The sequence below is a fragment of the Clavelina lepadiformis genome, chromosome 3, assembly GCF_947623445.1.
Source record: "Clavelina lepadiformis chromosome 3, kaClaLepa1.1, whole genome shotgun sequence".
Classification (NCBI taxonomy): domain Eukaryota; kingdom Metazoa; phylum Chordata; class Ascidiacea; order Aplousobranchia; family Clavelinidae; genus Clavelina; species Clavelina lepadiformis.
In genome coordinates, this window is record NC_135242.1 from 22,548,536 (window position 1) to 22,568,738 (window position 20,203).

The 20,203-nt window shown below is 38.3% G+C and overlaps 1 protein-coding gene across 2 annotated transcripts; it reads left to right on the forward strand.

Annotated features, from left to right (window-relative positions):
* The first annotated feature begins 1,349 nt into the window (after positions 1-1,349).
* LOC143448219 (uncharacterized) lies at positions 1,350-19,414 on the forward strand. Of its 2 annotated transcripts, XM_076947845.1 has the most exons (44): positions 1,350-1,538; positions 1,716-1,828; positions 1,917-2,133; positions 2,803-2,967; positions 3,376-3,560; positions 3,871-4,030; positions 4,864-4,978; positions 5,134-5,302; positions 5,570-5,717; positions 5,998-6,175; positions 6,466-6,594; positions 6,870-7,042; positions 7,260-7,367; positions 7,463-7,602; positions 7,698-7,878; positions 8,202-8,393; positions 8,652-8,831; positions 8,990-9,201; positions 9,435-9,549; positions 9,691-9,818; positions 10,032-10,083; positions 10,208-10,287; positions 10,477-10,720; positions 10,973-11,088; positions 11,259-11,415; positions 11,765-11,875; positions 12,046-12,165; positions 12,236-12,352; positions 12,557-12,679; positions 13,316-13,438; positions 13,721-13,849; positions 14,146-14,268; positions 14,488-14,628; positions 14,772-14,969; positions 15,248-15,304; positions 15,521-15,691; positions 15,884-16,081; positions 16,152-16,208; positions 16,350-16,496; positions 16,849-17,046; positions 17,116-17,172; positions 17,911-18,057; positions 18,456-18,653; positions 18,953-19,414. In XM_076947845.1, exons 1-44 carry the CDS (start codon positions 1,439-1,441, stop codon positions 19,255-19,257), a joined length of 6,477 nt encoding a protein of 2,158 aa, XP_076803960.1. In that variant the 5' UTR covers positions 1,350-1,438; the 3' UTR covers positions 19,258-19,414. The 2 variants fall into 2 exon arrangements, with proteins under 2 accessions (XP_076803960.1, XP_076803961.1); XM_076947846.1 differs by lacking the exons at positions 14,772-14,969; positions 15,248-15,304; positions 15,521-15,691.
* Positions 19,415-20,203: the final 789 nt, after the last annotated feature.

Genomic DNA, 20,203 nt, shown 5'->3' on the forward strand with positions numbered 1-20,203 from the left:
TGATATGGAGTATTAACATATTTTTATTCCATATATACAAATATAATAATAATAATAATTATAATAATTTTATATAATAATATACCATACAGCATACGAATACACTTTTGTACGATTCGTATTTTAATTGTTTGATCTCCGAATCAAACCAAGTGATTGGTTTTTGTTCTCTAAGAAAAACGCTTGCAACTGTTCATATGTACGTCATATCCATAAAAACAGTTCCAATGCGTCAGCCCTCTAACATCGAGGTTTTAACACGAAAAGCCGTTTTCAAATGGAAAGGTACAACCAGAGGCCTTTGGCTGATTTTTTGTTCGTTTCTAAACTTGATCAAAAATAAACAAACAGCAAAGATCTTCGAATCACGATTTAACTTCTTCAGTTTGTGTTAATAAAGTGACGTCATAAAAAGCTAATTTCTGCTTTGTGTGATGGCGGTAATGACTAAGTTTTAGGTCAGAATTCGTTTCTTTGATTTTAATGTGAATACGGAGCATTTTAAAAGCATTTTTGCTTGAAAACCTTGGTGGAACAGAATTCCACCCAAGAAAGATTGTAACCAGACATTTAAATGAAGTAATTAGCATTTACATAACCTACAACTACGCTTAATCGTGGAGATGGTGAGTCGCCTTTTTAAAGGTAAAATATAAAGTTAAACTGTTTTTGAATAAAATACGCTTTCTTAAGAGGCACTTTTTCTCGTATTTTTTTCTCATAAGAAATCAGGTTTCTCAGCAGATTCGGTTTTACCTCACGTATTTCGTGACGTAATTGCGCATCAGTTTACGATAGCCAACGATGATTATTGAGTAATTAAGGATTTAATTTTCCCTTTTTCGACCCACGCTAACAAAACATTTTCAGCTGAGATTGGGAATTTAGACTCGGCGTATTAACTGCTGTTGTTTATTCATCAAGACTACGGATGAATACAGGTGTATAGATAGGCTAAAAGTAATTTTGAAAAGGTTTTCAAAAATTAAGTAAAGTATAAACTTACAACTAATGGAAACAAAAATGTTAAGCAAGCAATACAAACATAACGAACAACAGGGCAGATAGTCATAGTATATATCGTTATATCACATATAGTTATCCAGGAAAGCTGCTTCTATTACCTTGTGATGAAAGTTTGAAAAATTTGCCTCGATTTTATAGAAATATATATTTTAAAAGCATATGAAATATATGCATACTTCAACCTCTGATATTATAGCTTTATTCTTGGCTTTCCTTGTTAGAAATGCTAATTACTTACTTTGACGTACTTTACAACGGCAATGTCCAATTACTTAAATATTTTATGATTTATTTTTACTGTATTTTGAATGTTTTCAGATAATTTAAGCAAGTTTAAGTAGCATTGCCTTCTTTTACAAAGTTCGTGAAAGCGAAAATTCCATCCAACTTCCCAAGTTACCAATAGTCCTTTATGGATCTCGCTGTTTTGACACAAGTTATAATTCTTTTAAACGTCGTTTTACATGCTCAGGGATTCTCTAGTCCTTTCTCAGAATTATGGACTGTATCACGTGAGTAGACATGAATGGCTTCATTGTAAGGGTCACACGGGTTGTTTCTGACAAATTGAATTCAAGTTAAATTTAGTATCGTGTTAAGCCGAATACAGAAGTTAATACAGTCATAATCGTCGAAACATAACATTTATTTGAAATCCCAAGCTAACAGATGTATCTCTTCAAATGCAGGCACCTTTGCAGACGGTGGATTTGAGGGAGATGTAAAGTTACCAGTCTTGCAAAGGACAACTTCCGGATGGGAATTGACTTTGCGCTTCGACAAGCCAGTGAAAGGACTGCAGGTACTTTTAGTTGGCAAGATTTTTTCAAGAAATGTGCCAAATATTATACTACTAGAAAATTACCAAACAATAAACAAAACACTTTTAGATCTGGCGTGGTGAAATAAATGATATTGCACCAGACTTTACCTACTACGTCATAACCAACCAACCGTGGAATGCGTATCTACAAAGGGGATCTACATTCGACTTCCACGTTTTGGGTTATTCTCAAGGTGGTTTGCCTTCGTTGGAGGTTACTTTCCAAAATGAAGTCTTTGGTAGGACATCGGCCCCTTCCGCAGGAGTGGACGAAAAAGATGAAAGTAAGAAACTTTGACAAAGCTGGAAATTTAAGCAGAAACTCTTTGCTAAGCCGCTATTATTACTCAAATTAAAGTTACCATGCAACCCATGTTCATGAAAGTTCAGAAAGTGACTCTTTTAACGTTAGTATCAAAGTTGATTTTAGGTGTTTAAGGTTTTATGGAAGTTGAATTCAACGGTTAGAAGGAAAATTCAGGTTAGGTTTAAGTTCTGAGCCCATAGGCTTATAGTATAAGCCTACTATGTTATAAAATTTCAGCAAAGTTGATAAAAACTGTAAAAAGTAGCTTCGAACGCACGATGTTTTCCGGTGAAGTAGTTGCAGCCAAAAGTTTCGCTGCCTGACCTATTGGTAGATCGTAAGTCGTACCAGTAGACCATGCAGCTTGCTGTTAAACGTGAAGGTAACACTTGACCAAAATGTTGATTTCAGTACTTCAAGGTTTAATTGAACTTGTATGTAGACTAGAAGATAGATTAAGGTCGGTAATTGCTATGTTATATAATAACCTTCAAATTAGGTTGAACTGAAACAGCGTTTCGAAGTAGCCCAGCTCCAATCATGTTATGGTCGAAGTAACATTGTAGCCTATGTCAGGGGAGACTTTGATGTGATAGGCCGTCCGCCTGACATTACAATTTTGAAACTATTAGTGATTTGCTTTTAGACTTTTTTGTCGACTATGACGAAGTAATTCGGCTATCACTGAAGTTTTTTGAGGCTAAACGTTCCGGTAAAATGCCAGAGGATAACAGGATCAGTTGGAAAGGAGATTCCGGTTTATACGATGGTGGTGCAGAAGGCTTTGACTTGACCGGTGGTTATTACATCGGTAAGACTTACTAAAACAAGCTTTTCTGCTTTTTCCTGGTGGTTTTAAAAAGGTTTATAAGTTTAACCTTTAAGTTTTCCTACTGTCTGTGTCCGTGCAATCATTTCATAGAGGTATTAGTCTACTTTTAGTATGCAAGCCATAGCGACGTTTTTGATGATATGCTTGTGACATCATAATACTGCAACGTAACAAGCAACCCTTGAAGTTCGTTTGGCGGAAAAGTGATTTGAATTTGTAGAGTCCAGTTAAAATTGTTTGGCAAATAGCCTTAATAATTACAATTGTCGGAAATCAAACCCGCAATAAGGCCTCGCACTCAGTAGGTTTCTAATTTCGTGCAATATTTAATAAAAGATTGATGTATGTCACATTAAACCATCCAAAGGTAATTTTTTGGAAATTTAGGCGGAGATTATATTAAGTTTGGCTTTCCTATGGCATTCGCGATTACACAGCTGGCTTGGGGAGCTCTGGAATTTGCAGGGGGCTACCAAAAAGCCGGAGAAACAGTAAATCTTCTGAAAGCGATAAAATGGGGAACCGATTACTTTGTGAAGGCTCATGTTGAAGAAAACGTGTTGTTTGGAATGGTAAAGTGACTTTGTATTTTAGTAATACAGTATAGAACTATAGACCACTAGCATATTAGCATAATTCAAGCTCTCTATTCTATAATTCATAATTCATATTAGCATAATTCAAGCTCTATTCAAGCTACTATTTAAACCTATATGGAGCTTGTATTTGAATAATAATGTACAACGATTTCATATTTCAAATATTTGTTGACTGAAATCTGTTTCCCAAAACATAGTCTGTAGCCAATTTTTTGATAAATGTCAAAGTTAATGTTTTAATTATGAGACCCAATCAAGCTCACATTTTTCACATGATTGATAGGTGGGCGACCCCAGCATAGGGCATGGGCTATGGGAAGGTGGATTTAACATGAACTGGAGAAGACCAGCTTTCAAGTTGACCTCGACCGACCCCGGATCGGACCTGGCTGCCGAGACAGCCGCAGCCCTGGCAGCAGCAGCACTTCTGTTCGCAAGACATAGTGAGTCTTCAGTGAAAAGGCTAAAATGCTGAACGTACAGAAAGCGTAATTATGACGTCACTCCTATACCTAATGGCTTATGTCTGATGGTTGATACAAATTTGATCTAAAATAATTTAGTCGTTTTTGTTCTGTCATGTTCATTTCGTGTATGAGGAGTTTTTGGGACCAATGTAGTGACGTAACAAACCGGCTCAGCTTATTTGTGATGACGCAATATATCTTAATTTCATTGTTTGATCGTAATATTTTCAAGGCGTACGAGCTACATGATATCATCTTTTGGTTGGTTATTATGATGCTAATTATTACATAACAAAGAAATAACTAACTACTTTAAAATACAAAATAACCAAATTGTTTTACGTCACGTTCAAAATACGTATAATTACTTATTTGTGACGTCACAATATTTATACAACACCGAGATTTAGGAACACGTGTTTCCACCGACAGCCGACAAGTTCAAAACCGTAATGATATGATTATAAAACAATGATGTAATTTTGCGTTTTCCTGCCCTAAATTATAGTAGATTATGATTCTTTAATAAAACATTTCATCTAACGGCTCCATTAAATAAGCGCGTGTAGAAGTGCATAATCACCTTGACGTGTAGAGCTCTGTAATTAGCTGCGTAGGCGAGTGATCATACGGTCAAAGTTTTTCAACATCGGCCGATATCTTTGTATAGCTCTATACGATATAAAGTAATGTTGGTTTTTGGGATAACTGCCCCTTAATTTGATCAATATAGTATTGCGTTTTAGCTATAATGTAGACACTGCAAGCTTTATGTCATTTTTAAACGTCCGTTTCGTTGATTTCGACAGACGAAGCGTATTCTTTTGGCTTGATACGTCATGCCGAACAGCTTTATCGCTTTGCTGACACCAACCGGGCAAAATATGACGCTTTTTCCATCCCTGGAGCTCGCGCTTACTACCCGTAAGTACTAAAATTCGTTTGTTTTTTTACAAATTTTAGCCTTCACGAGATGTTTGCCTCTTTCAGGTTTCAAAAAACTCTTCAGTTTTTATAGATCGCTTCATATTTGTAAGTTATTAAGTATGACAGCACGAAATCAACTTCTTACATCATAGATCAAGCGATTACGGTGACGAACTTGTTTGGGCAGCTCTCTGGCTCCATAAAGCGACACACGAAAAATCCTATCTTGATGACGCAATTGTTAAATACGACGAATTCCGGTTAGCCAAACAGAACACGGACAAAGGACTAAATTATGACAATAAGATACTTGCTGTGCAGGTTAGTGTGACGTCAAAAACGATATTATAAGCAAACAAATCGATAACATTAATTTTAATATTTTAAAAATTGTTTTATAGTAAAAATACTTCGTGTTGAATACGTATTCTGAAAATGAAAACGAGAAAATATTTTCCAAAGTTATAACAAAAAACATTGCACTATAACATTGTGTAAAGTTGCAGACAAACAAATTGAAGAGAAAAAGTTGTATGTTTAACTGATAATTTGTGTGGTTTTGCATGTGATCCTCTTCATTATAATTAGGTTCTTTTGTCCGAATTGACCGGTGAATACAACACTTACATGTCCCCCGTACTTCGATTTTGCGACAAGTGGAGCTCACCCATCGCCCCAACCACCCCAGATGGTTTACTTAGCATGCCGAAAGTGAAGGCCCCAATGGGGTTCGTAGGTAATTAGCCTATGTGGTTGTCTCTGACGTCAAAACCGTCAAACTGCAATCATATGCAGCGTAAAATGTTTACGTTAGAAGTTGATGTGATTAAACTTATTTTGCTGAAATAAAATCAGATGATCAATGCATAAAATCAACAGCATTGGTGTGAATTCGGTTATTCCTATATTTCGCAAACATTTAAAACACTTTCAAGGCAATATCAAAAAACGTTATCAAAACATTGTATAAGAATTTTGTCTAAAACAAAAAATGAATATTTTTCGTCGTTTCACAGCGAACACGGCGTTCCTTTGCGCGGTGGCCGCCGACCAATCTCTGAACGCGACTGAAGCGGAAATCTACAAATTGATGGCCGCAAATCAGGTGGCTGAGATCCTGGGACGAAATGAGGGCCGGAGCTACATGGTGGGGTACGGAAAAGATTTTCCCTCCTCCTTGCACGACCGAGAAAGGTATGGATGAACTTGTTAGGGTTTAATCGATTTGTCCAGGTAGGCCAACTTACATTCAGAAGATTGGACAAAAGGACAAAAAGCACTATTTAGAAAGTTTGAACAAAATAAACAAAACAATCTGCCACGTAAACATACATTGTTATTATGCGTCATTTTAGTTTTATTTGAGCGGTCTGATATTAGTAAACACAACCATGTAAGTTAGTCTTTACCTATAACCTCCATTACATATTTCTTGATGTCTTTTTGTATGCTTCGGCATTAAAGCAATTAAAATTGTTCTATAGTTCCTGTCCCAGTCCATCCCGCACGTGCGGATGGGACTTCTTTAAATCCCCCCATTACGAGAACGCCAATCAACTGACGGGCGCCTTGGTAGGGGGTCCAGATGCGAGCGGGAATCTTGAGGACACCAGGTGAAGCAGAACTTTTTTTGAGTAGAAAACACTTGTACTAATCTAATACTAATTTACTACACTACTATCTTAAGTTGAAAACACCAATGATTACTTAATACTATAGTTTATGTTTGAAAACCTGAGATTAATGTCTTCCCAGAACAGAAACACACCTTCATTGGCTATTATACCAACATGTTAGGCTTAAATTCTAATTTTCTTATTCGTTGATACGAATCTCTCATTCGACGAGGGTTTATGGCATTCATTCATAATAATCACCTTCTTTTCAGGAAAAATTTTGTCGGTAATCAGCCGCATATTCTGCACAACTCAGCGTTTCAATCGGCCGTTGCCGCCCTCTCGCAGTTTAACCTGGGATTATCTAGCGGCCCCTTGGTGGCGCTTGACCCCTCTACAATCCAAGAATTAGTTTTTCCAAATGAAGTCGTTGTCCAATTCGACGGTTGGTATTTTGCTGTTTGGATTCGGCTCTCAGCCGCCATTTATTGCTTCATGATGTTTCATGTTCATGTTTGATCATCATTAATTAAGTAGCCAACATATGTGTTTAGTATATATGTCTAACGTAAACTTATTTGTTGAATTATTGTAAAATTAGTTTCCAAGGTGTCAGCCTACATTGAATCTCAACTAACACCTTATACGCTATTCATCAACAGCCTGTATATCGGATCCGTGTGAAAACAACGGGGTGTGCAATAACATCGAAGGCCTCAATTATCTGTGCCAGTGCCCGGAAAATGTTTTTGGGAGAAATTGCGAAAATCGTAAGTAATGGTCATATTAATTATGCACAAATTTGCGGTCAGTCCAATGCAAAAACAATTTAACCTGTAACTTTTTTTTCAATACTGCGTAACAGGTCTGACCCCGGTGATGAAATGGGTGAATACCTGGAATATTGGGGCCGAAGTCAATTTTCAGTTACCCAACGTTCGTCCAGTGAAGCCTTGGCAACTGAAAATAAACTTCCCAAGCGACTGCCCATTGCAAGAAATCGAAGTAATAAGTTATGACTTAACAAGACAATTCCTATTACGTAATACCCCTCTTTATTTCGTCACAAAAGCTTTTGCTGACGTCGTAATGCTTTCCAGGTATGGAACATCTGCATAAACGTACTGGACTCAAGTAGGGAGAACGGAGAGCTGTTCCTCCAGCAGATAGACTGGCAACGAGACATGGACTCGCTCGGGATGAGGTTTCAATTCACCGATCCACGATTTGTCCGGAATTGCTTCCGGGAGGAGTCGTTTCGATTTCTCGTTGTAGAAGAAGGTCGGTGAAATTCGATTTAATTTTATGAAATATGACTGGCATCAACTCATCTTGACTTGCTTTGATTATAACCTTAAAGTTATAGTTATTTGGCGACATAAACCCTTCCTTGTTTCTGCGTTTCTAGAAATTGCATAACATTTTGGTGAAGTTTTGCACCAGGACTTCCTATACTAACAAAGTTGTGCTTCATTATCAAACTTAACGTTCTTAACGTTACAATAATTTTCATTATTCGATTCTGATATTTTGTATACGCGTTTGCGGTAATTTCATACCATCTTTCACACGTACCACAAATTACAATTTCTTTTTACGCGCAGGGTCTCAGTCCCTGGTATACAACGGAGCCGACGACTGTCCTCGCAACTTACCGCACGCGTTCGAAGGTTCCGGAAGCGGATACTTCGACGAACTCCAAGAACACAGCTCTTCCACATCAACCGATCACCGCACAAGCACAACGAACGTTTTCAGCGGCATCGAGGAACTTTTTGTCCCGACTTTACCGTCGCGTGAGTCGATCTTGTGTTGTGACTTTGGTCTCTGACTGTTATATTTACTTTTATTCTTACACGTTCGTTTTACGGTATGGCGAAATTTACTATGGTGTAGAATACAATTTGTACGATAGAGTTTGTCCCATTTCAGTTTTTAGACCGTGCGGTACAATCGAGTTCGGTTGAGTTCGGTTTTAAAAATCTTATGATTCGAAAATTTGTCACAAAACTGGATCGTTTAATTACCGTAACAGCTTACTTTTTTATTTTCAGTCGTATCTCCACCACCAGTAGTGCAGCCTACCCTGGTGCCAACCGAAGCACCCACCGCGCCTATATTTGAGTTACCGTCAGAGGTCGCGCCAGGGCAATTAGTGGAGCCCACACTGATTCCAACACCCAGACCACCTCCCGCTTTCGGCGGTAGTGAGTCAACGGAAGTTCAGCTTTCAGGTCAGATTTTAGAGTTAGCACTCGTTTAGGAGTTAGCATTTATTAGCATTTTGGGGTTAGCACTTGTTTTACTTGTCAGCAGTTCGCAATAACGACAATAACCTCACTAATAACAGCATTAAATACAAATTCAACGCTCATCTTTATTCCAACAACAGGGTTACCTGCCAAGCTTGTCTGGCAGTCGACCTGGGTCACTGGAGGTCAAGGTGAAGTTCACGTCGAAGATTCGCGTCCAAACGAAAACGGGGAATGGATTCTTCGGATGCAATTTCCCCCCCAGTGCCCCATAATTGGAGCCCAGTTCTGGGGTGCCTGCTCAATCGCTTCGTTAAATGACCCTCAGAACGGGGTCTTTGTGTTTGAGCAGGTAACTTGTTGCTGAAAACGACTGTGAAAACTTTACTTTTTTCCTGTTTTTAAACTTTAGTCGACTTCAAATATTCTTGGTATTTTGGACTTGCTACTTTATTTTACTTCACTTTTGGAAGGTTGTAAATTATTATATCAATTGGCCGCTCTTTTGTATCTATTCCCTGTTGGTTTCCTTTGGACGGATCTAACGTTTTTCTTTGACACTGTAAATTATCTTTTCTCGTTTAGATTGGTTGGCAAATTTATCAAAGTTTTTTCGGCTTCACGGTTTACTTTCAATCAAAGAACGGTTACACATCTCAAGAATGTTTCCTCGAAAGCGGTTTTACCTTCACTTATGAAGGTAAATATATAAAAGTTTCATTTGTGCCTTTTCGCGACATTTTCGGAAACTTCTAACGCTAGCTCTGTTGTCAGTTAACAAACTTAAACTCTGAATTGATATAAGCCACAAATACCATTTAAAATGACTGCATTTATACAGTTAGCGTCAAGGCTCATAACACAGATGTCAACAACTGCCCAAAAGAGTTCAGAGACATAAAACCCGAAAATTCTTCTCAACCGGACAATACGCTGGGCCGCGGTCTCATTGTTACACATGGAACATTGGTAAGTGTTCATTTTAGAGCTTAATTAGACTGATTTAGAATGCTTCTTTACACTCTAGGCGTTTAAAATAGCAAGGAGCTAACGCATTGTATGAGCCGTACGTCACTATAATTTAACCTTTATATACGCCAACTGTAGTCATCTTGAAGAAGCGTAGGCTACGTTGTAGGTTATATGGTTTGCTTAAACCGGGTTATTCATTGCTCCTCAAAGATTCCTCCTGATGTTGCACTTCCACAAACCACTCAACCTCCTGTTCCTTCGGGTGAGCATTGATCAGACATCCCAGCTCAATTTGCAAGAAATAGATAGAATTTGCAGTTTTCAAAAATTATATTATTTTGAACTGCATCAACCAGGTCCATTTAAATCTTCTTATTTCGTCACAGTTGAGCAACTTGAAGCTGACGTCATGTCCGACACCGAAATCGAGCTGAAATGGAACCAACCCGAACAAGGGAACGTCGAGGTATGATGACGTCACTTACTTTTTTGTATACGTCAGCAGTGTTCATGACAACCAATCTAAACAACCTAAATTTTATATTTTTTTCTTCTCTGAATGACTGAGTTAAACTCGCCGAGGTCATGGCAGGGCTTTCAGCCGCATTTACTCATAATCAGTCTTTACAACAAGAGTTTCCATTTTATTGTATAGATTGTCTACAATCCCTCTCCAACAGAAGACACCGATTCAAATGCGCCGGATGCGATCGTAATAAAGAAGTCCGCTCTTCCGGACTACACGGACATCAAATCTGTGGAGAGGCGGTTGCAGGTGCCAAAATATTCCTCCTCCGTTCTTGTAGGAGACTTGCTGCCGGGAATGAGATACCACTTTACCGGGAAGTTGGTGAAAGATGGAAATGCTGGACCTCCTACATCGCTCTTTGTGACGACACGTAAGAGCATTTGAGTCGCTTGGTTTTCATTGAAACTTTTGACTGATAAGTTTATATGCTTAACAAAATGGCTTATGCTTTGGGAAATTTGGTATCAATTGCCACGTATTACATGGTTAATTATATGTTATCAGCCTTTATGATACCAATCGGCTATAAATAGCAGCGTAAGAAGTTGTGTGTTTTTGTACCAATTTATCGTATATGGAAGGTTAACATACGTATCAATAATAATTGCTTTTCTGCGATCAGCGCCAAAAGATGTACAGAACTTCCGGGCGGTGTCGCTAAACGACTCCACCATAGAAATCTCATGGCTACACGGGGCAGGAGTCCACGAGACCTACAAGGTGACCTACTTTCCACAGGTGAGCAAGAAAAAAAGAGATTAAGACAGACACCTCGAATATTGCTTAAATTTTGTTTGGTTTAATCTACAATCCCATTTTTGTATTTTCGCATATGTCTAAAACATGTCAACAACAACAGTTCATGCAAAAGATGTTTTGTTTTGTCATAATTATCCTGTTTGTTAAAGGGAGACACCGGATATCCGAAATCTCCTTTCAACGTTCCTGGTGGATCGACCAGCGCTGTAATATCTGGTCTTAGCAAGGACACAGACTTTGTTGTTTCGGTAGTGGCAAAGAGCGGGAATTCTATGAGCGATGGGGTCTTCGAGTTCGTAAAAACAGGTTAAAAAACGCCTGCTTAGCTGAGTTGTTATGTTATGCCAGAGATTATTTGGTCTCCTTAAGCACTGGCATTACGTTCTCCGTGTTATGTCCTAAGTGTTGTTAAGTGAGTTTTTTAAGACTCAGTATTAGTTTAACTACGTGCAAGCACAATGATTTTATGCAAAATATAACTGGCATGTTACTGCTTAAGCTCTTGACATACTCTGAAGCTTAACGCAACAGCAGCATCAAAAACAAATATTTTTTCAAACATTTGAACACTTTCCTGCGCATTCAACGAACGGTCACGAATGAATGTTTTAAAGCCGTGCAATTAAATCGATTTTCACAAACCGACTCGTTGCAGTGGCCGACCAGTGTTCCAGCGCTACTTGTTCTTTCAACGAGATCTGCATAAACCAACCTACTGGGCCCGTGTGCGTCTGTCAGCGAGGATATGTTGGACCACCTTGCGTCGGTGCGTTTTTTTTTTATTCCAAACCTTGAATTTGTGGAAAGTGCTTCTTACATACACTTATTACGTATTCTTCGTTATAATGCTTTTCTATGACGTAATAATCATTGGTTTTAAATTAAATTTTTATCTTTCATCCTTTAAAATTCAATACGATGCAATTTGTTTTACAGATGTTGACGAATGTTCTGGGGTGAACACGTGTCATGCAAACGCTACGTGTCAAAATACGATTGGTTCATACAGTTGCTCTTGTAAGCTGGGTTTCAACGGAAACGGGGTGGCATGTTACGGTTGGTTGACTGCTCCGAAGACTGTGTTTTGATGTCTATGTTCATTTCTGACCGATTACTTTTTTTCCAGATATCGATGAGTGTTCGTCCGGGAATTCCCCATGTACAGGACCGTGCACCAATACAATCGGTTCATATTTCTGTTCCTGTCCAATCGGCTTTACCGGCCTGGTTGAAGCTTGCGTGGGTAAGTGCTAAAATTGCATCATTCCTCAACGAATAAACAAAGTTCATAAATTAAACAACAACATTTCTAAGGAATATTTTAAAACCTTTCTGCAAACAGTTTAGAGCTTGAACGGCATAAATTATGCAAGAACATTTAAATTTTTATGCACGTTTTATGAGCATAATACAACTTCAAATAACGCTTCAACCCCATTTCGTTAAGACATTGACGAATGTACATCCGGGATATCAACATGTCCAGTCCATACGACATGCGTCAATAACCACGGTTCTTACAGCTGCTCGTGTGGTGAAGGTTTCTCTCTGCTGGGAACAGAATGCATTGGTAAGTCGCTGTTTGTCATCGATCTATTCGATCAGCGATCTCAAATAGCTAATAAATGACAACAGACAGAAGTTCAATGCTTGTCTGTGTTATTACTTCCTGTAGCCTGCATACTTCTTCTGTCCAAACTTTAAGTCAGGTCTTGTAACTCCCGGCCTCTCTGTACAACCGAAGTATTTCAAATCGTACATAAGTTAATACAATTTTATGTAGTAACTTATCGTATATTCGGCTACTTTGTCACATTTGGAGCAGCTTGTAGTTCGAAGAGTATAAATAAAATGTTTTCTGGTTTGCTATAGTTGAAGTTTATTTGCATTCTGTCGCATTCTGGGTTTGGTGACCTCGCTAACCTTCCATCGTTGTAGCACCGCTGTAATTCACACATTGCCGTCAGGGCTTCACCACTTTTTCCCATTCGTTGATTGTGTGTGGGCGTGATTCTTGTTTGACTCGTCTACAACGAGGTTAGCGCCATACTTTTCACTCCCCACAGTCAATGGCGAAATATATACAATACAAAAAAACAGCCAAAATACATTTGTACATATTGGCAGCAAGACTTCCGACTTTCAGTCTGAAAACTTCTTCAATGCATATTTTACTTAACATGCAATGATCATTTTACTTTTCAAGATATTGACGAATGCGATGCGGGAATCGTCTCCTGCCCCGAGCATTCGATCTGCAGCAACACGGACGGAAGCTACTCCTGCGTCTGCACGAAAGGATTCCTCAACATCGAAGGAAATTGCGCAGGTGCTCACGTGCTATAGTTTATACTTGTGGTTAAATGTTTCCTTGTATGATTTTGACCGAGTTAAGTACACTTTGACTTTTATTATTCATTACAAGAACTTCGGCTTACTGCGATTCCTGCAATCGAACTGTGAACATTTTGAATTAATTAAGTATTAACTAGTTCGTTAATTATTTATTAAATTCGAATGAAGTAAGTTATGCGTTGAGACACACAATTTTGAGAATTTGAGTTAACATTTTTCAGCCATTTAAAAATTATACAAACTTTTTGTGCTCTAGATTTGGATGAATGCTCTATTGGCAGTCACGAATGTCACGTGAATGCGACGTGTCATAATACTATTGGTGGATTTTACTGTACCTGTGAAACCGGGTTTCAGGGCAACGGACAGGCTTGTGACGTTTTAGGTATACACGTCATTGAAACTTACAATTTGTTTTATTTCTTCATTGACACTACAGTAATTCACTACTGTGCTTGCTTGCTACTTTACTACTCTATGTTCATCAGCCTATGTGTTCCCAACTGCTTTCGTTTAGAATATAGATCATGAAAACATGTTATTGCAGCTAAAGTACGTCAAAATAAGTCATTTCGGAACGCTTGTACATATAAGTAGTAACAACTTCAAATCAGATCATTATATTTGAAACTCTCCTTGGAAAACTTTCAATTAATTTTTTGAAACGTCTTTTGGATTCAGATGCTGACGAATGTCTCACTGGCGCCCACTCGTGTTCGGTGAACGCGCGGTGCACTAAGACACTAGGTAGCTACTCCTGCTCCTGCTTGCCAGGCTACACTGGGGATGGTAGGACGTGTCAAAGTAAGTTAATTTAACCGTTAATGATTTGATTTCAAAAGTTATGTTTATTTGTATGACTGTAATACTTACGGTGTATGTTGTATAACTTATTGTTTTTTCTTTTTTTGTTTAAACATAACAACGCTGCCTTTGCCTTCTCTGTAGGCTACATTCGGTATTAGGTATAGTTTCAGTAGATTCGACGACGGCAAACTGTGATTCGTCTTTCTATGTATTTAGGTTTGTTCGGGGGACCTGAGGTGAACGAGTGCACGCTTGGAACCCATAACTGTCATGTCCACGCTAGGTGCACTGACACTAGTGACTCTTATGACTGTACATGTCAAACAGGCTACGTTGGGGATGGATCAATTTGTGAAGGTAAGATTTATGAGAAACACAGTTAATGGTGCGAAAAAAACATTTTTGAAATTGTTAACCAATTTCAGATAATTCAAAAAAGTTTTGTTTAAAATTTGAAAAACAAAGATCATTATGACGTTTATCACTCCTTTCTCCACCAGACATCGACGAATGTTCCTTCTCGCAATCAGCTAACCTCTGCCCGATTGCAAACAGCAAATGTTTTAACTTGGAAGGGTCGTTCAGATGCGAATGTGACGTTGGGTGGAGGGCCGAGGAAAACACATGCGTCGACACGGATGAATGCGCACTGGATACGCATGACTGCCACGAGAATGGAAGTTGCGTAAACACACCAGGTAGGATCAATTTTGTTGCATTTTTTGGAAATTTTGCAAAGGTTTAGATTAAGTTTTTCAACGCGTAATACAATAAAAAACAAGAAAAATAAATAACACTCTGGGAATAACAAATGTAACACGTGATGCGCGTTGTAACAAATGTAATGTAACAAATGCGCGCGTAACGTGTCGTAACACAACAGTAGATATATGCTGATTATTTTTTTGAATAAAAAATGGTTAAACGTAATAGGAAACCGCAATGATTAGCTTTATAAAAACTTAATTTGTCTTAGGAAGCTTTTCATGTTTCTGTAATCCCGGCTTTGAAGGCGACGGAAGACTGTGTGTTGGTAAGCAATTATTAGGCCTATGCCTTGTAGTTTATACCTAAGGCTGCCATTTTTTTTCAGAGCTTGCTGTTTGAAAAGTTTCCCTTAAACTTAACCGTTTTAACTTCTAACCCGGAGTTGACCTGAATCAAATTGTGTGGAATTAAAAACAGTCAATATTTTATTAAGCTTTCTTCTCCAGATACAGACGGTGAAAGAATCTTTTATACGTTTCAGTCGCTGAATTTGATGCTTTAGCCTCCATTCAAGCGTCTGATACTGCTTCAGTGGACGATTGCACGCTTGGAACTCACAACTGTCATGAGCACGCTAGGTGCACTGCTACGATAGGATCTTTTGACTGCACTTGTCGAACAGGTTATCTTGGCAATGGCGTTCATTGCGAAGGTAGGAAAGACAATAACTGTAGTTCTTCGAATATTTTTATTCCTATAAACACACTTAGTTTATTATTATAATGTCGTGGTTTAAAACTCACTTCGTGTTTAAAGGCAAATAGCTATAATTAGAAACATATAATACGTTGAAGAATCTACTGTTTTTATATCATATTAAAATTAACCAAAATTTCTCCACCAGACATCGACGAATGTTCCTTCTCGCAATCAGCTAACCTCTGCCCGATTGCAAACAGCAAATGTGTCAACTTGGCAGGGTCGTTCAGATGCGAATGTGACGTTGGGTGGAGGGCCGAGGAAAATGCATGCGTCGACACGGATGAATGCGCACTGGATATGCATGACTGTCACGACAACGGAAGCTGCATAAACACACCAGGTGAGTAAATTTTGAAAAAATTTTGTTTTGTTTCGAAAACCTATTTAACTAAGAAAGAAATGCATTTCAGGCAGTTTTTGGTGTGTGTGCCCGCCTGGCTACGAGGGAGATGGTAAAACTTGCACAGGTAAGCTCCTTAAGTTGTTTAAAGTGAGGGGCAAGTCCAAAAGCAGGTTTGCTTTAAATCAAAGAATACAACTTTTAAATCATGTTTAAACCTAAGGCATAATTTTTCAAGTCAACCAACACCAAACGTTGCTTATTGCAGAAATCATTCCTGCTGCCCCAGCCGCAGTGGACGAGTGCACGCTAGGAACCCACAACTGCCACGTGCACGCTAGGTGTAGCGACACGCTAGAATCGTACGAATGCATTTGTGAGGTTGGTTATGGGGGCAACGGAACTTATTGCCAAGGTGGGTGATTATGATGTAATGGCGTTGTATGAAACCTGAAATGAATCGTTGATATTATATCAGTACATAATTGTGGCATGTAGACAACAAAACAAAAAAACGTTTTCGTTAAATCTTGCTTGTAATAACTGAAACTAACAATACCAAAGCATGAGGCATTACATATAAGCAGAATATACAATTATTATAAACTTATTTCTTGTATAACTTTTTTTTTTCAAGTAAATACCTTTCACCACGATTGCCAGTATTTGTGTTTTTATTCAATACAAAAATGTCTTAGTATTGGCCTGCGTGTGACAGCAACGACCGGCGGTAAGAGATTTCTTAACCAACTACTTTATCGTTCCAGACATCGACAAATGTTCCTTAGACCAGCCTTTGGTTCGCTGTCCGATTGCAAACAGCAAATGTGTCAACTTGGAAGGGTCGTTCACATGCGAATGTGACGTAGGATGGAAAGCGGACGGAAACGCATGCGTCGACACGGACGAATGCGCACTGGATACGCATGACTGCTACAACAATGAAAGCTGCGTAAACACACCAGGTAAGTAAATTTTGCGACGTTTTCGTTTTCTTTCGAAAACCTGTTTAACTAAGAAAAAATGCATTTCAGGCAGTTTTTGGTGTGTGTGCCCGCCTGGCTACGAAGGAGATGGTAAAATTTGCACAGGTAAGCTCCTTGAAATGTTTTTAGATTATAATATTATACACTGTATCACAATTTTATACAAATTTTAGTTTTAAACGCAATTGGAAGACACTCTGCTTAATATCAAGTTAAAATCAGTCTCATGAAATAATAACTTTAACTAAATTAATTAAAAAGAGCTAGCACACATCAAACGGACCTCATGGGTGCAAATGGTCATAATTAGTTAAATTACAACAATATAATGTCTAAAACTTTTGTCAAACAACACTTGTTGTGTGCCTACTCTTCATTAAAATGTCAACCAACACTGTGATGATAATATAAAATTGCTTGCAAATCGAATGCCACATAGAATACGGAAATCGGCAAAGCAAAGCATTGCGTTACGTGTCGCCTATGCATGACTTCCTGTGTATCGTTATAAATCGTGACGTGAGTTATTCTTTCATTTATAGCTATTCATTGCGTCACAGTCTACTAAGTTAACCCTAGAAAGTGGTCGACTTTATTAGGTAGCTGTCCCAATGTCTTATTTAATGTAATCGTTTAAACAAGAAACAATATAATCAGTTTATACAGTTGTCATGGTGTACAATTAATTCTAAGATTAAGAAAAGCGAAACAACGACCTGAGACTCATTTATCATTGAGGACAACAATTCAACATACAGACTTTGTAATTGAAGTGGTCGTCCTTACAGGCTAAGGAACGATAAACAATCATTTCATTACAACACCAAACGTTGCTTATTGCAGAAATCATTCCTGCTGCCCCAGCCGCAGTGGACGAGTGCACGCTAGGAACCCACAATTGCCACGTGCACGCTAGGTGTAGCGACACGCTAGAATCGTACGATTGCATTTGTGAGGTCGGTTATGGGGGCAACGGAACTTATTGCCAAGGTGGGTGATTATGATGTAATGGAATTGTATGAAATGTGAAATGAATCATTGATTTTTACTCTATCAGCATAGTGAATGTGGCATGTAACATCCTTACAAGCCAAGAAGTTCTAAATTAATCTTTCTGATCTGATCTGGTAATTTAAGTCACCGTTTAAACCATGAGATGTTATCTACTGTAACGTTCTGTTAACCTAATACATACATGTAAACAATTTTTCAATATTTTACTTTTTATAAATAGTTCTTTTTTCACGTAGATTTTTCTTCCTCTTGCTGTCAATATATTTCGCTTTTTTATGAAAAAACGCTTTAGCATTGACCTGAAGCTTATATAGCTTATGTTCACATGTCAATAAACATTTTTCGTTTCTTATCCAACTACTTTGTTATTCCAGACATTGACGAATGCTCCTTTGCTCAATCTTTGAACCTCTGCCCGATTGCAAACAGCAAATGCGTCAACTTGGAAGGGACGTTCAGATGCGAATGTGACGTCGGATGGAAAGCGGATGGGAACGCATGCGTCGACACGGATGAATGCGCACTGGCTACGCATGACTGCCACACAAACGCAAGTTGCACAAATTCGCCAGGTAGGAAAATGTTCCGCTGATCAACTGAATTCTGTACATCCATGTAACCTGTATTAAAAAATGAATCATCCTCAAAGCGAAAGTAGGTACTTTTATTCACCATTCAGAATACGAAAGAGAAAATTGTGATGCTCGAGTGGTCTTAAGCCAATGATATATCTTTAAGCAAGCTTGGTAAAACCTTGTTTCCACCATTCCGATAAAGAGACCCTCTTTTTGTACTCTCAATTGTGAGTAGAATGCTCAAACCAAAATGAAATGGTATTTTGTAATATCTTGTTCTCCGATTCCAATCACAGGATCATTCAACTGTTCCTGTCACCCTGGCTTCAAAGGCGACGGCAGAACTTGTACTGACGCATGTGCCAGTGGCCCCTGCCATGCCAATGCTAATTGCACCAACGCCACTGGTGGTCACAGCTGCGCGTGCAAACCAGGTTTCGCAGGTGATGGCGTCAACGAATGCTCTGACGTCAATGAGTGCTTGGACTTGGCCAGCAGTGGCTGCCATTCGAAAGCGATCTGTATGAATGGGAATGGTTCCTACCAGTGCATTTGCTTCCCAGGGTTCACTGGAGATGGAAGAACGTGCACCGCAATTTAATTGTTGCCTATTATATTCCACGTATTTTTCTCTGTGTTGTTTTCCTGCATCATGCGTATTAAACCTTTTATTTATTGAAGTCCATTACATGAACGAATTGTCAACATTACATTGGGGCTACTGGTTAAGCCTCAAATAAAATTGAAATATCAATATACACCTTTTTATAGAAGCTTATAAGTCTAATTGTCAAGTATGTACAAGGTAACACCGTAATCGTAATAAGGATCAATTGTGTAGAAGGTAGCGTACCCTTCTGCGTATGGTTACGCAAATGTCATATCTTATGAAACAGTGCGATTGTTTTATTTAACTCTGTTCGCTGGTAGAAATGCGAGCTTATAAAACGTGAAAGCGATGGGAGTTAAAATGTTTGACAAGAAAAACGCAGCAATTCGTAACCGGTGCGAACAATGTGAGACACATATAGCGAAAGCTGACACATTGAGATATAGATAAATAATAATTAATTAATCAGTGTTAAAGTTAAGAAGCGGGCATTTCCAATAAAGACTTCTTATAAGCATAAAAGCCGGAAAACAACCTGGAAACATAGGTTACTAAAAGAAATGTTTACATGAAGTTATTCAGAGCAAGTTTCCAAATATCAAACGACAGTTGAAGTGTTTATCAAAAAACAAATTCATAAACTTCAATCAATTACTAGAAAACACTTTTGCTAGAAATGATGTAATGGTATTAAAAAATACCACCCTGGACGTTACAGGTCAAGTTTTGACATCAACAAAAGATTTGTGGTGTAAAAATTTGCAGGGAACCTAATTTATAACAATCTCTGTTCCAAACTGTGAATACAATTCCTGGATAATGACCAACAGAGCCCCATCACTAGTTCACTATGACTCAAAAATTCGGATTTTAAGGTTTCAAGTTGGAAACCTAAATGACCAAATGTGTGTCATAAACTTTTAAGAAGCTTTTGGTT